Below are 13,197 nucleotides of genomic sequence, written 5' to 3' on the forward strand. Positions count from 1 at the left end.
CCCTACTCACTAACGTCACAGAATGACGTGTCGCTGTATCCGGCCGCCATATTGTCCGTCATTGTTTATCCGTATTCTCAATGGTTTCAATTTGTCGTGCAATTTATAGTGCAATTCATGGAAGCCCCGTAGCTTTCAGACGCTGTAAACTCATTTGATGCGTTGCATAAAAGGCGTTATTTGGAAAAGCTTCAGTCTATCCATTCGCCAGATCCATATTTGATGCCTAAATCGATATTTTTCGACCCGCTGTCTTCGCCCTCTCTGCCTGACATCTACTACCCTGATATCTACAACTATCTTGTCCACACAGACTCAGCCTATTCTCACGAAAGTTTGGAAAAACTTTAAGAGCACCACTCTAAGCAACATTACCCCGTGTGACCCTGTACTTCCAATTTTCTAAAATGGCGACAATCAATAAAAAAAAAAAGTTGACCGCGATGGCCGACGCTTCAAGGATAGGTGGATATTGGACTATTTCTTCAATAAAACACGCAACAACTGTGTCTGCCTCATTTGCAAAGAGACAGTCGCTGTTTTCAAAGAGTTCGATGTGATGCGATGATGATATTACCGAACAAGACACGCTGACATGTACGACATTACAGGGAAGATACGCAGCGAGAAATTATAGCAACTTGAAGCTAGTTTAATTTCACAGCAGCAGTATTTCGCAAGAGCCAGAGTGTCGAAAGAGAACGCCACAAAGACGAGACTGTTGAAATTATGAATTATGAAATTACAGCTTAAAAATTAATTAATCGTAATTAATCGCAATTAATCGCAATTCAAACCATCTATAAAATATGCCATATTTTTCTGTAAATTATATATATATATATTCTGTAAAATAAATTGTTGGAATGGAAAGATAAGACACAAGATGGATATATACAGTGGGGAGAACAAGTATTTGATACACTGCCAATGGGTTTTCCCATTGGCAGTGTATCAAATACTTGTTCTCCCCACTGTACATTCAACATACGGTACATAAGGACTGTAGTGGGTATTTCACTCTACTTTTAAATCTGTCTATGCTGTCCTCACTCCGAAGCGTCTACTTTTTCCAAAGCTAGACAGCTAGTGAACGACGCCTTAATAATCAGACTTCTTCCTTTTTCATCTGATTTATTAATAAAATAGCCTCAAACCATTGTCCTCTTTAGACCGTCATAAAACTACAAAAATAAAAGTACACAAGCATTGCATTAGCAACAACGTTAGCTTAGCACGCTATACAGGTTCACTGAACATAAACAAAAAAGCGTCTCATACAAAAAATAGAACATTTCGCTTACTAACATAATATGTACATTCTTTACAACAACCATACTTACGGACAAATCTTGTCCAAGGATCATATAAGCACAACATTACAACGTAGGCGTCAGCCCGAGACGTCGTGCAGCCATATTGAACTGGCAAGAAAAAAAATAAACCATGTCGCAAAGCGACCACAAGAGTTCGCTGTTAGACAGCGCAAAAAGCCTTGCTGTAAACTTACCAAAAGGCAGAATACTGTCTGAGCGGGACATGTGCGTTAATTGCGTCAAATATTTTAACGTGATTAATTAAAAAAATTAATTACCGCGCATTAACGCGATAATTTTGACAGCCCTAGTTTGTATATTTTCACTTGGTGTGCGTGCGCATGCCTATTGAGCCCACCCACCTCGTTGGTCCAATTGGTCTCCATGCAACCCACCTCCTGTCACTCCAGCTTCTCCTCCTCCCTGTTATGCATCAGGTTGGTGGACACACTACTGCCCACCTTGTTCCAGCGGTGGAGACCCCTCATTTTGGGTTCTATCTATAAGTAAACAGAGGAGGGGAGGGCAACCTGCATGTTGCACTCTAGCGTCAAAATGGAACGCATTGGGGGTGATGGACGCCGGTATCGCTAGATCGTAAAGGCGGAACCCCTTTAATTCCTGCGGATTTCAATCAATGCATGCTCCCTCTGTCTTTTTTTTTAGCCGAGGGAAGGAAGGCGTCGCCTAGGGGTGAGGGATAAAATTCGACTAGCCGCGGTGCAGTCCGTCCTTTCAGCGTTTTTCACCCCCCGGGCGCCGTTAGCCGGCTAGCATCGGCTACAGCGCGTCGATTTGTCGGCTGTTGAATGCACGCGATACCGCCACCGTCTTTCAGGAGATAGAATTGATTGCAAATCGGCAACAACTCGCCCTGTTCACATTTTTCAGGCAAGTTGACTTAAGCATTTCTCGGAGGAGCCTTCCCGCCCCTCAACGCGTCTTCCCCCGACTTCCTATCGAAGAAGACCGGGGACAACTTGGCAGCGAGGCCCCGAGCTACTCTTCCCCTCCCCCCTCCACCTTCCCCGGCCCGGTCTGGTGCGGACAAGACCGCCGCCAAGCGACCCTCCCCCTCGCCCCACGTCCACGCGAGGACCGCAGTTAAATTTGTTTTTTCGCTGGGGGTGGTTGTGGCGGCAAGAAGGCTGAGAACGCCGAGTGTTTTTCGGGTCCAAGCGGGGCTGGCCAAACACAGCAGAGGGGATGACTCTGGAGTCCATGATGGCTTGTTGCCTGAGCGAGGAGGCGAAGGAGTCGAAGCGAATCAATGCCGAAATTGACAAGCAACTTCGCCGAGACAAGCGAGATTCCAGGCGGGAGTTGAAATTACTTCTTCTCGGTGAGTGCCGCGTGTTAAATCACTGTCGTGTTTTATCTTTATTTATTCATTATAATAATATTTTTAAAAATATATATAAGATCGTTTGTATTTGAATGGAAAACTGACCTCCTTGGGGCCTTCTTCTTCCCAGTGCTAACAAACGTGCTAGCTGGGAGCCAGGGAAGAGCAGTGTCATTTGTCCTACCTAACAAAATGCCTGTCTGAGATTGCAAGTGCATATTAGCTGCTGGAAAACGCCCCAAAATAGACTAGAATGTGGATATACGTCGGTGTTTTTAGTGAAGAGTGCGTGTTTTGACTGGGCACTGGCAGTCTCATTTCATTGTAACTCCCTAAAAGAATCTGGAACCAAGAGGCAACCACATGCTACTTGATGTTATGTGCTTTGTCAGCAGATGGGACACTTCACCTAAGTAGCTCTTCAGGTTCCTCTCTTTATGGTTTCAGCTCTGTTAAACTCGTTGACTGCCATTGACGGCTACAGCCGTCTACTGCATTTGACCAGGGAGGGCTGGCGTTTATCATTGACTGCCGACATTCTCCGTTTGAATGGCTGCCACTGAAGTTAAACATGTGACAGCACAATGGTCATATGGTTAGAAAAAGTGCCTCACAGATGAGTGGTTTGAGTTTGAATCTCTGCTCCTCCAGCCGAGGGTGTAGGTTTGGTCTCAACATTGGTAGGGACGATATTACAGCATAACCTTTATGTACACTTTTTGCTTGGGATGGGACATTAATAAGACCAAACAGACAGTGGCGCCTCCAGAAAATTTTCAGAGGGGTTGCCTGATGGGGTCACTTAAAATTTTGGGGTGGCACACCAAAACTAACAGCCATAATTTCAGGTTTTCATTATATTATTGCAGTAAAAAGGTCAGGGGAAAACTATCAGAAAGACTTAAGGACACGGCTACTGATATACTTTGATGTTTTATGTAATATTTTATGTTATTAATGATCAGGGGTGAAAGTGGGCCAGAACGGTCAGGAATGCAGTTCCGGTACAAGAATCAGGGCCAGAACGCAGTTCCGGTATAAGATTCAGGGCCTGAACTCTGTTCCGGTATAAGATTCAGGGCCGGAGTGCTGTTCCGGTATAAGATTCAGGGCCGGAACGCTGTTCCAGTACACGGTGCTTTGATTCCGAAAATATGACAGCAACTGTCAAAACGCTATGTAAAAAAATAAATAAATGAAAAATGCTAAGCTGCCACACATGCATTTCAGCTCCAAGAAGAAAACAATCTACCAACATCAGATTTAGATACACAAGTGTTAACAACAAGCATAATAAAGTGCTTGTGTAGCGTAATCCGTTTCCACCAATATTTATTATTGATTTTATTCCACGGACGGCATGGAGGTTTCCCCAGCTGCTGCAGTTTTCTGAGTCTGACGATGATGAGTCACTTCAATGTGCGAATGCACGCAGCAAAGCAAAACGCCTGGACTCATTTATCCGTTCAATTGTCTGATATACTGACATGTGACATGTGAGATGGTTACCTCCTGATTGGTTAAAATGTGCATTTTTCTGAACAGCAAAAAAAAAAAAAAAGCTTGTTGATTTGATGCGACAAAAAAGGCAATGCAACATATAATGGATCAAATCTTGAAGAGCAACGAAAGAGTAGAGGAGGCATATTTTTCATATTTAGTTTTTACTCTGATGGGGAGGTTCAGAACATCTTAGCTGTCAATGTGCACTTTTGACTTATATTCATTTATGCTAGGCTACTTATTCATTTCCTTATGATTTAAAAAAAAGTCAATGTTTGCGCGATCTTCAAAATATATTCCATTTCACTCTGTATAATATAAGTAATTTGTACTTCTGAATGTATGTTACTGATATCTTTACTATTAAAAAAAGTACAAGTTTACATTAACTTCAATTTGAATATACTATGTTCTTAAGTAGTTAAAATTGAGATTTGGCATTTAGTATGTGAAGAAATGAGGGAAAATAAAAATTAGGAGATATAGGTTGGGGTTATTGCTGTTTTTGTTCACTCTTATTTTGCAAATCATTGAAAAAATACAATTTTGAATGAAAATCAGTTTTTGTATGTGTTATAGAAATAACTGTGCTAAAACAGTTTTCTTTGCATTTCAGTAGTTTAAGAGGTTTGACCCCCCCCCCCCCAAAAAAAAAAGAAAAAAGAAAGAACATTTCTGGCTCCGTGGCGACCTTCACGTCGGGGAATTCCGGCAAGAAATTCTAGCCACTTTCACCTCTGCTATTGATTTAATGTGTATAATCCATAACTGTCCAGTCAACATTTTGTGTTCCACAACAATTCTGTTTTATTGTGTTATGAATATATTAGGCATAAGGTGTACATTTAACAAAACAAAATAATTACCGGGGAAAAGCAGGTGCTGGCAGATTTGCATTTGGGATGAAATGCATAACTGATGCTACAACAATCTACGATTTACTGGCGAGCGGGGTGGCCAGTGGGGTGCCCAACAAATTTATAGGTGTGGCCGTGGCCACCCCTGGCTACCCCCTGGGGGCGCCACTGAAAACAGATTGGGTGAACGGGGGTCAGGGCTACATTTCTCACGAATATGAACCTAATTAATTGATATGCTAAATCAGGGGTGCTCATGACATCGATCACGATCGACCAGTCAATTGCAAAGCTAGTGTGGGTAGCTCGCGGCATCCCCCCCAAAAACACTTTTTTTAATATACATAATTAATTATGATTGTTTTGTGTATGTTATGTTGTGTGAGCTACATATGAGGTTATGCAGCACCCCTCTCTCTCTAAGCAGCTTCTTGCTAACGTTCTTCTAGTTCCATAGTTTACAGCAGAGTTCACTACATTTCTCATAGTTTATTCAATGTTAGAAAACACAAAGAGAAAGACACGTCTCTCGAAGCAACTTCCTACTTGAGTTTTGCAGGTTAGCAAGTTCACAGAGTTTAATGTTATGCTAACACTGATGCAGGTCGGACCTACAGTAGAAAAATTAATGGTGTGTTTCCCACTTCCAAAACAATGATGTCTTTTTACATTTCTAACAATGGCTGCTGCTGGCTAAAAAACCCCCTCTCATATCTCTAATATCTAATGTGCGTGTGTGTAAGGGTCAAGTCATCAGCCAATCAAATGTGCGTTTAGGAGGAAAAAATGGACCGGCACATTCAGCAATTCAAACGATGTACATTCATTCATTCATTTTCCATGTAAATCTAAATATATGGAAAATAATTCACTTATTAAGGGTTGGGTCATTTACAACAATTAAAACATACGGGAAGACAATATACTAGTAATTGACCTATATAACTGAAGTCATTACATAACGCAAATAAAGTTGCTTAAAAGTTGGTGGGGACAATTTGAGCATCCTGAAAAGTTGGTAGTGTTTTGTCCCAACCGTCCCTATGCAAACCTACGCCCTTGACTCCAGCCTTCCTTTGTGGAGTTGGCGAGTTCTGCCTAGTATTTAGCGTCCACATTCCAAAAAACATACTAGTACATGCACAAACACTCTAAGGCAGTGGTTCTTTACCTTGGTAAAGGTACCCAACCTCATGAGTTTCACATGTGCATTCACCGAACACTTCAGAATTAGATAACAAAGCATTTAAAAAGAAATCTATACCTGTTATATCTAAGCTTCTAGTAGAAAGCTAATAACTAAGCAAATTCTTCTACAGATTTTGTCACATTTTGAGTATTTGGACATAGAAAGGAGGTCTAGCTCATCAGACATTTACCTCTTTAAAAGATGACAGCCGTCACAACTGTTTGGCCAAACTGCCAGAAAAGCAATGATGGCCAGAGGAGCCGAAGTCAGTTAAAAGCAAAAGGAATACCGGTATGCTTTATTACTGAAAAATATAGGAGGTGACCAGTCAGTGAAAGAAAAATGGAGTGGCCAAACTCAAATCGATATTCGACAAATTAGAATTCATTTGCGAGTTTTGCAGTTAAATTTCCCCCCTAAATTGGCATTAAATTGTGTTCTGAATGATGCAAATTGTCTTAACTTTCCTTTTACTGAACCTGTTTGTACCCTGGTACAGAGGGTCATTGCTCTGTTATGAAATTTAGCACATCATCACATGACTGCAAAGGCAAAAATGAACCATATTTTTATACCTATCCCACTCGGCAGTAAGAGTGAAGCTTATTTTCACCGCTCGCAGATATGGTGGATAGCTTGAATGACTGCCATAAGACAAAAAAAAAAAATCAACACACCTTTAAGGTGTGTATGACACCAAAAAGCTTGTTTATTTCATATTTCATGCTGTGTTTTATGCTCTGGAATGAAATGGACCACTTGGATGTGTGTGGAAGCGATCGTTTTATTTATTCAATTTTTGAATCCCACGCCATGAAAATGATTGACTTCTGACTCCAGTCTCGGGTTCAGGACAAATGCGAATGTGATGTCACCCGGGTCAGCATCTCACAACTCAGCATTGCTTTATAGCATGCAGATGGACTGGGGATTCAGCTGATTTTGGGGATTAATTCGTTTACTTTTCGCATCACGCCAGCCAAACGGCTGCAGGGTTTTGTAGCTGCACGAGGGAGAGGCGTGTGACCCTTTTTGAATTTCAAAAAGTTCTCGTTCACCCCGAGATCAGCCAAAACAAGCGTGCGACAACTGTGGGACCATTGGACTTAAGAGGAAGTAAGTAAACATCGTGTCTTATATTATGTCAAATACTGGGATCATGGCACACGTTTTAATACAGAGGTAGCTTGCCTTTTGTGACTGACATGCTCCTTGTCCACCGAGAATGCCACTCGGCTGACGACTGGCGGCTTGTCGCATACCCGCTATACTCTGCTTTTTGCCCTCTTTGTGTGCCCGGCGTTCTGTCAAATTTTCCACCCCATCAGAAATTGCAACTTCGTGTTGAAAAGGGCCGTGAATACAGCAATTTCAAAGTAAACACGACAAACTTTCTTTAAATAAAGGAATATTTACTTACATTTGGTCATGGACGGACATGTAGAAAAGTTCTCCTAAGACACATCCTGCCTTGTTAGCTGCACACAACAACTGCACGCCACTCTTTCACTGTTTACGTCTTCGCCGTATTTTTAAGCATTAATTTATGCGATATTCGTACTGACCATGTGGCAGCTACACGCTCCTCTGGCGTCGGCCGGTTCGTCCGGCGGTCTTTTTCAAGCTGCTTCCCTGGCAAACGACCTCTCCTGCCAGCGGCAGGAGAACGAGTCAGACGAGCTGTAACTTGCTCACCGCCGGGCAGGTTGCCAGATCGGCATATACAATTGACAACCCTGCTACCGTGTGACATGATCCTTGGTAGTTTTGAGGGATTTTTCGCTTCGAAAGCAGAGAGTAGACTTTGAAACATCACTCGGTACAGGTTAGCATGTCGGCTAGCTGTCAATCCTCCTGGTTTGTTGAAGCCGGGGCAGGGAAATGACAAAAGGCGGACTAACTCCGGTGGCATAAAATGTAGTTTGGGAGGTACAAGAAGTGGACAGTTTTGACCAATATGAAGTTATTTTGCCATGTTGTAATGAATAAATGCACTTTTAATATTTCAAATTCCATTTAGCACAAGATTGTTCTTTCACTGGTGGCACACATAACAGTAAATAAATGGGGAAAAAATGTAGATTCCCTTTAAGATGGTAAAAGTTGTGCTCTGTAGGGTTTAGGTCTGACTAATCATTGATTTACGGCTTTGCCTTTCAGCATAACATCATTTATGCATAACAGCGTTTAGGTTGTAGGTATAAGAATATAAACTTTGAATGGGTGGTGTTAGAACAGTTCACAGTTCTGAAGTCCGGGGTTGTAATCCTGACACTGGCTTTTTGTGCCTTTTGGTTTTTTCTGGGTACGTTGGCTTCTTCTTAAATTCCAGATCATGTATGTTGGCAAATGATTATTCATTGTAATACATCAAAAAGAATAATTTATTTGCCCTTAGATTTAATCTTGTGCATTAATGTTTTTTCTGCATATCCTGCAATTGACTGGTGATGCCAAAGATGACCGCCACCAACGATTGGATGGATGGGTGCATTGTTAAACATGCACCAAAAGTCACAAGGTTTCAGCAGCACTACATCCCACCCAGGCCCCCCATTCCTCTTCCCCCAACTTCCCCCATCTTTGAGTATCACAGTGAGTTAGCTATTTATATAGCCACTGTGTGGGCAGGGGGGAGTTGCTGTGGCATTGATTCATAGCTCGAGACGTGCTTTTTATCGTGAATGTAGCTCGTACAACTGAAGGAGTTCTGTTGTGCTTTTTCTTGCAGCAATTTTAAACAGCTGTCGGTAACGTGGTTTTGTCAAATGCAGGCCTGCGACAAATGATCATTTTTTTATATTTATCATCGATTATCTTTGGGATTAGTTGACTCTTCAGGTCCAGTGTAAATCAAACAGCTACTGCAGGCGCCACACACATTTTAGCTGTAAATGTGTATTGGAACAAAAATCTGCCCTCAGAAAAGTTGGGCTATGAACATCATGTACCGTATTTTTCGGACTATAAGTCAGTTTTTTCATAGTTTGGCTGGGGGTGCGACTTATACTTAGGAGTGACTTATTCGTGAAATTATTAACAAATTATGATATCATTTCACATGTTATTTTGGTGTTTTGGAGTGACACTGATCGTTTGGTAAACTTGTTAGCATGTGCTTTATGCTATAGTTATCTGAATTACTCTTAATAGCTATAGCCACGTTCGCATTCTGCCTTTGGCAATGTGTGTTCAATTGTATTATTGACTTTTTTTATATTGAAATGCATGCTTTTAGTTTGTGGCGCTTTCGCGCCCACGTGGGGGTGCACTCGCACTTGTTTACGCGAAGAAGAGCGCTCACATGCCAGAAGAAGACTGACAACTACGCAGCGTCTCTGAGCGAGTGGGCGAGAGACACGGCTGCGAACCTACGTTCATTGTTTATGCTTGTAAAATATCTCTACAGAGGCAACGCCTGTGTATATAATCTTTTCTGTTGTTGTTGTGTGTTTTCCACCTGTGATTGGACACTGAGAGCCAGTTGTGTGGTTGTTTGAACAATATGCTAATGCTAGCGATTAGCGAACACATGCTAACAATTTATGTCATTGTTGTAATAGCACCTAATTATCATTTATTTACGTTGATGCAAACCTGTTTGGTATTGAGGATGAAATTGATTCAGCAAATTATACAGACGTCCAGCATCGTCATTTGGGAGTTTAGCCTGCTGAATAGCCAGGACCGAGCCGTAGCGTTCTGGTGAGGACAGTAGATTTGCATTTCGTTGTTCATGCACTGTACAATGTACACTTATTCAGCATGTTGTTCTCTATTATATTTTTTTATTAAATTGCCTTTCAAGATGACATATCTGTTCTATGTGTTGGATTTTTATCAAGTAAATTTCCCCCAAAAATGGGACTTGTACTCCGGTGCAACTAATGTTTTTTTTCTTCTCGTTGGGCATTTTATGGCTGGTGCGACTTATACTCAGGTGCTACTTGTAGTCCGAAAAATACGGTAACTATGTTTGTAACGGTATTGTTTTCTGAGGCAGATTATTGTAAGTATGTGCTTTTGATCAATTACCTGGATGATCATCTGCTTTTGAGGATAACAAATGAAAGAGAAAATGACAGGGTTTTTTTTTTTCAATAAAACAAGAATTTAAAAAAAAAAGGTGTTTTAAATATATGAAATTGTTTCTGTACTTTTTCCCCATTTTTTTTTTAAGTAAAACATGTAAAATAAATACAATTAAATCATGAGATATTTGCTCGTATGAAGCTGAAAAGAGGGTGTGAGTAATTTTCAGGTCAGCAAAACCAAAACTCTGTAACAGTGTTTTTCAACCATTGTGTGGTGGCACACTACTGTGCTGTGGTGTAGTGTTTTGTGTGCGATGGAAACATCCTAAAAAAATCTACTCTCAAAAAATAGTTTTCATTTAATTTGTTACCAAATTAGTTGTTGTTTAATCGTAGCAAGCCTAGTCAACATTAGGGGTGTGACAAAATATCGAAATGGTGATATACCGTGATACATTGTATCCCAAAAGGTTATCGATATGCTCCTGTTAAGAATCGAGATATCGTTTTAAAAAGGTGTCAGTTTTTTAGCTGCCATTGACAGTGCTCAACGCCCAATCCATTTAGACTGGAAACGTTCGTTCATTCAAAACCAGAGCATTCACAGTCATTCGGTTAAAATTTCAGGGCATTTACAGGTTACTTACTGTTCATTTTAGGGCATTAATAGGTCATTTCCTGATGAGTTTGAGTCAATACCTTTTCATTTGGGTGATTCCCAGGTCACTTCCTGTTCTGTAACGCAAAATAAACAGGAAGTGACCCATAAAATACTCAAAAATCAACAGGAAGTAACTAAAAATCAACAGGTAAATTGCCTCAAATGGCCCAAAATTACCTCATTGCCTGGCATTGGCTGCCACTGACGGCCATAGACGTCCAATCCGTTCGCTGCCACCCTCCCAGTTCAAATGGATTGGACATCTACTAGTGATAAGCTCATTCCAATTCACAGCAGAAGCTTGTTTTTCTGTTTATTAGTTTTTTGTAGACTATCCTAGAATGATTTCCTGACCAACGTATCGATAATCGTTGTATCGCCATATTGTCAGATCATCGTTATCGTGAGCTTTGTGTCGCGTATCGTATCGTGAGGTACCAAGAGGTTCCCACTCATAGTCAACATATCCCAAAAGGAAAAAAAATGATAGTATACCTTTTTTTTGGCCCCAAATTAGGCTTGTGGCTTCGTTTTCATTGCCAAAATTAGGATTCGGATAATCTGGTACTGCTGTCATTTGAATGATCACTTCATGAGTGTTATACCTTGAAAACTGTTATTTTTGTCCAAGGTGGTGGTGCAGTTATAATCTGACACATGTCTAGTTGCTATATAGGTTGCCTGAGTGGTACTTTTGAGGACGTTTTGTCCCATTCCTCTCATCCCTCTACTCATTTGACACATGCGTCGCCTTTCTATTTCCCCGCTGATTACCTTCCACTCTAGAGAAGTAGGCCACACAACTTTTGTCAACGAGTGTGAGAAAATTAGTCAAACTAATGCTGTGTAGTAAAACTACTGGGACCACCTAGCATATGCATACTGGAGGCTGAATAGGATGGTGTGGTACGGGTAGTAGTTTTGGTAGTATTACCGTCCCCCATTATTTCTTCATATTTCTCCTCCTTGTCATAACCTTCATGGTCTCTTCAGCTTTTTCTTCCTCAATGTCCTATTTTGCTTTTTACTCATCTTGAGCTTCATCTTCCTTGTAGTTTTTTGGATTGTTTTGTACACCTATTATTATATCTGGCCATGGAGGTGTTTGACTTTTTCCTCTCCCTAATTTTTTCTTGCGCTTGATATTTCTCTACTTGCTCTTTACCATCTCACTTCTGACTCATTTCTTTCCTTTAACCTGCGATCATTCGACTTCTGCTTTCCTTGGTCTTCTTTCTCGTGCTTGTGTACTCACTCATCCTCTTTCACTATTTCATTGTTACTCTTCCTTTCTTCCCACATAACTGTAAGTTCACTTTCCTAGTATAAGGTTATTGTTACATACCGGCTTTTTTCTATGGTGAAGTAGCACAAAAAGCCAGAAGAAAAGCAACATGTGGCGTTAAATGCCTAGCCAAAGTCTGGCGTAATATGCTGTAGTCTCGCCAACATGATGGTTTAGACTTTTAAGGCCATATTATTTTCCCTCCAAATTGTACCACTTCAGGTATTTTTGGTGGTTACGCCATATTCCCCTCCATGTTGACATCAGACATAAAAAAAATCTCAAAGCCGTATGGGTTGAGGCTTTTCTGTGGACCTCTGGATAAGGACATGCAAAGGTAGGATTAGCACAGGAGGGCTTAATAGGCTTGGTTAAACACATCTGCCGCTCAAACTTTGAGATGTCACTGACTCCTATTAGAACCCCCCCACCCCCACCACCCCAGTATAAATTCCCTTGGCTGTGGCCGAGCTCTTCCCACTCTCTCCCCACATTTCACAGTAGGGGGTATGAAGAATCAGACTTCAGCAAATGTCATTTATAGGATGAGAACTATCACATAGGCTACATTCAGACCGCAGCTTGAAGTGACCCAAGTTGGATCTTTTAACCTTAACTGACTGGAGTGTAATTCTTTCATGACGGTATGAGGAGGCAAAATCAAACGGAATCTTACATTTATATGGGGCTTTGCCTTGCAAAGGCCCAGATAATAAAACTGCTCAATTTTATTCTTATTTATTGATGTATATATAAGGCGGAAAACACACAGGTGACTTGAAGTTCCGCTCTGAGACCCCCAATTTGGCCAACTTTCAAAATTGTCCGATATGCATGTGTGACACATCATTGGAAAGCTTAAAATCTCAATTTTCTGGGGGAATAAAAATTTTGAACAGGAGGGCATTTACATTATTTTATTTTATTTATTTATTTTTTTTAATGGCGAAACCCTATGTGGAGGTGAGAGCATGCGAGAGCACAATTAGAGATGCCAGGACTTTAAC

At 41.0% G+C, this 13,197-nt stretch overlaps 1 protein-coding gene across 2 annotated transcripts in view; it reads left to right on the plus strand.

The window, feature by feature from the left end:
* Nucleotides 1-1,722: 1,722 nt before the first annotated feature.
* Nucleotides 1,723-13,197, plus strand: part of gna11b (guanine nucleotide binding protein (G protein), alpha 11b (Gq class)) — a 43,205-nt gene continuing 31,730 nt past the window's right edge. The window contains exon 1 of one of the 2 annotated variants that reach the window (XM_057858670.1): nucleotides 1,723-2,658. In XM_057858670.1, the coding sequence (XP_057714653.1) occupies nucleotides 2,523-2,658 (136 nt within the window). In that variant the 5' untranslated portion in view covers nucleotides 1,723-2,522. The remainder of the gene's footprint in view (nucleotides 2,659-13,197) is intronic. The other variant, XM_057858669.1, reaches the window with a different exon arrangement.

This window comes from Corythoichthys intestinalis, chromosome 15, assembly GCF_030265065.1.
Source record: "Corythoichthys intestinalis isolate RoL2023-P3 chromosome 15, ASM3026506v1, whole genome shotgun sequence".
Classification (NCBI taxonomy): Eukaryota; Metazoa; Chordata; class Actinopteri; order Syngnathiformes; family Syngnathidae; genus Corythoichthys; species Corythoichthys intestinalis.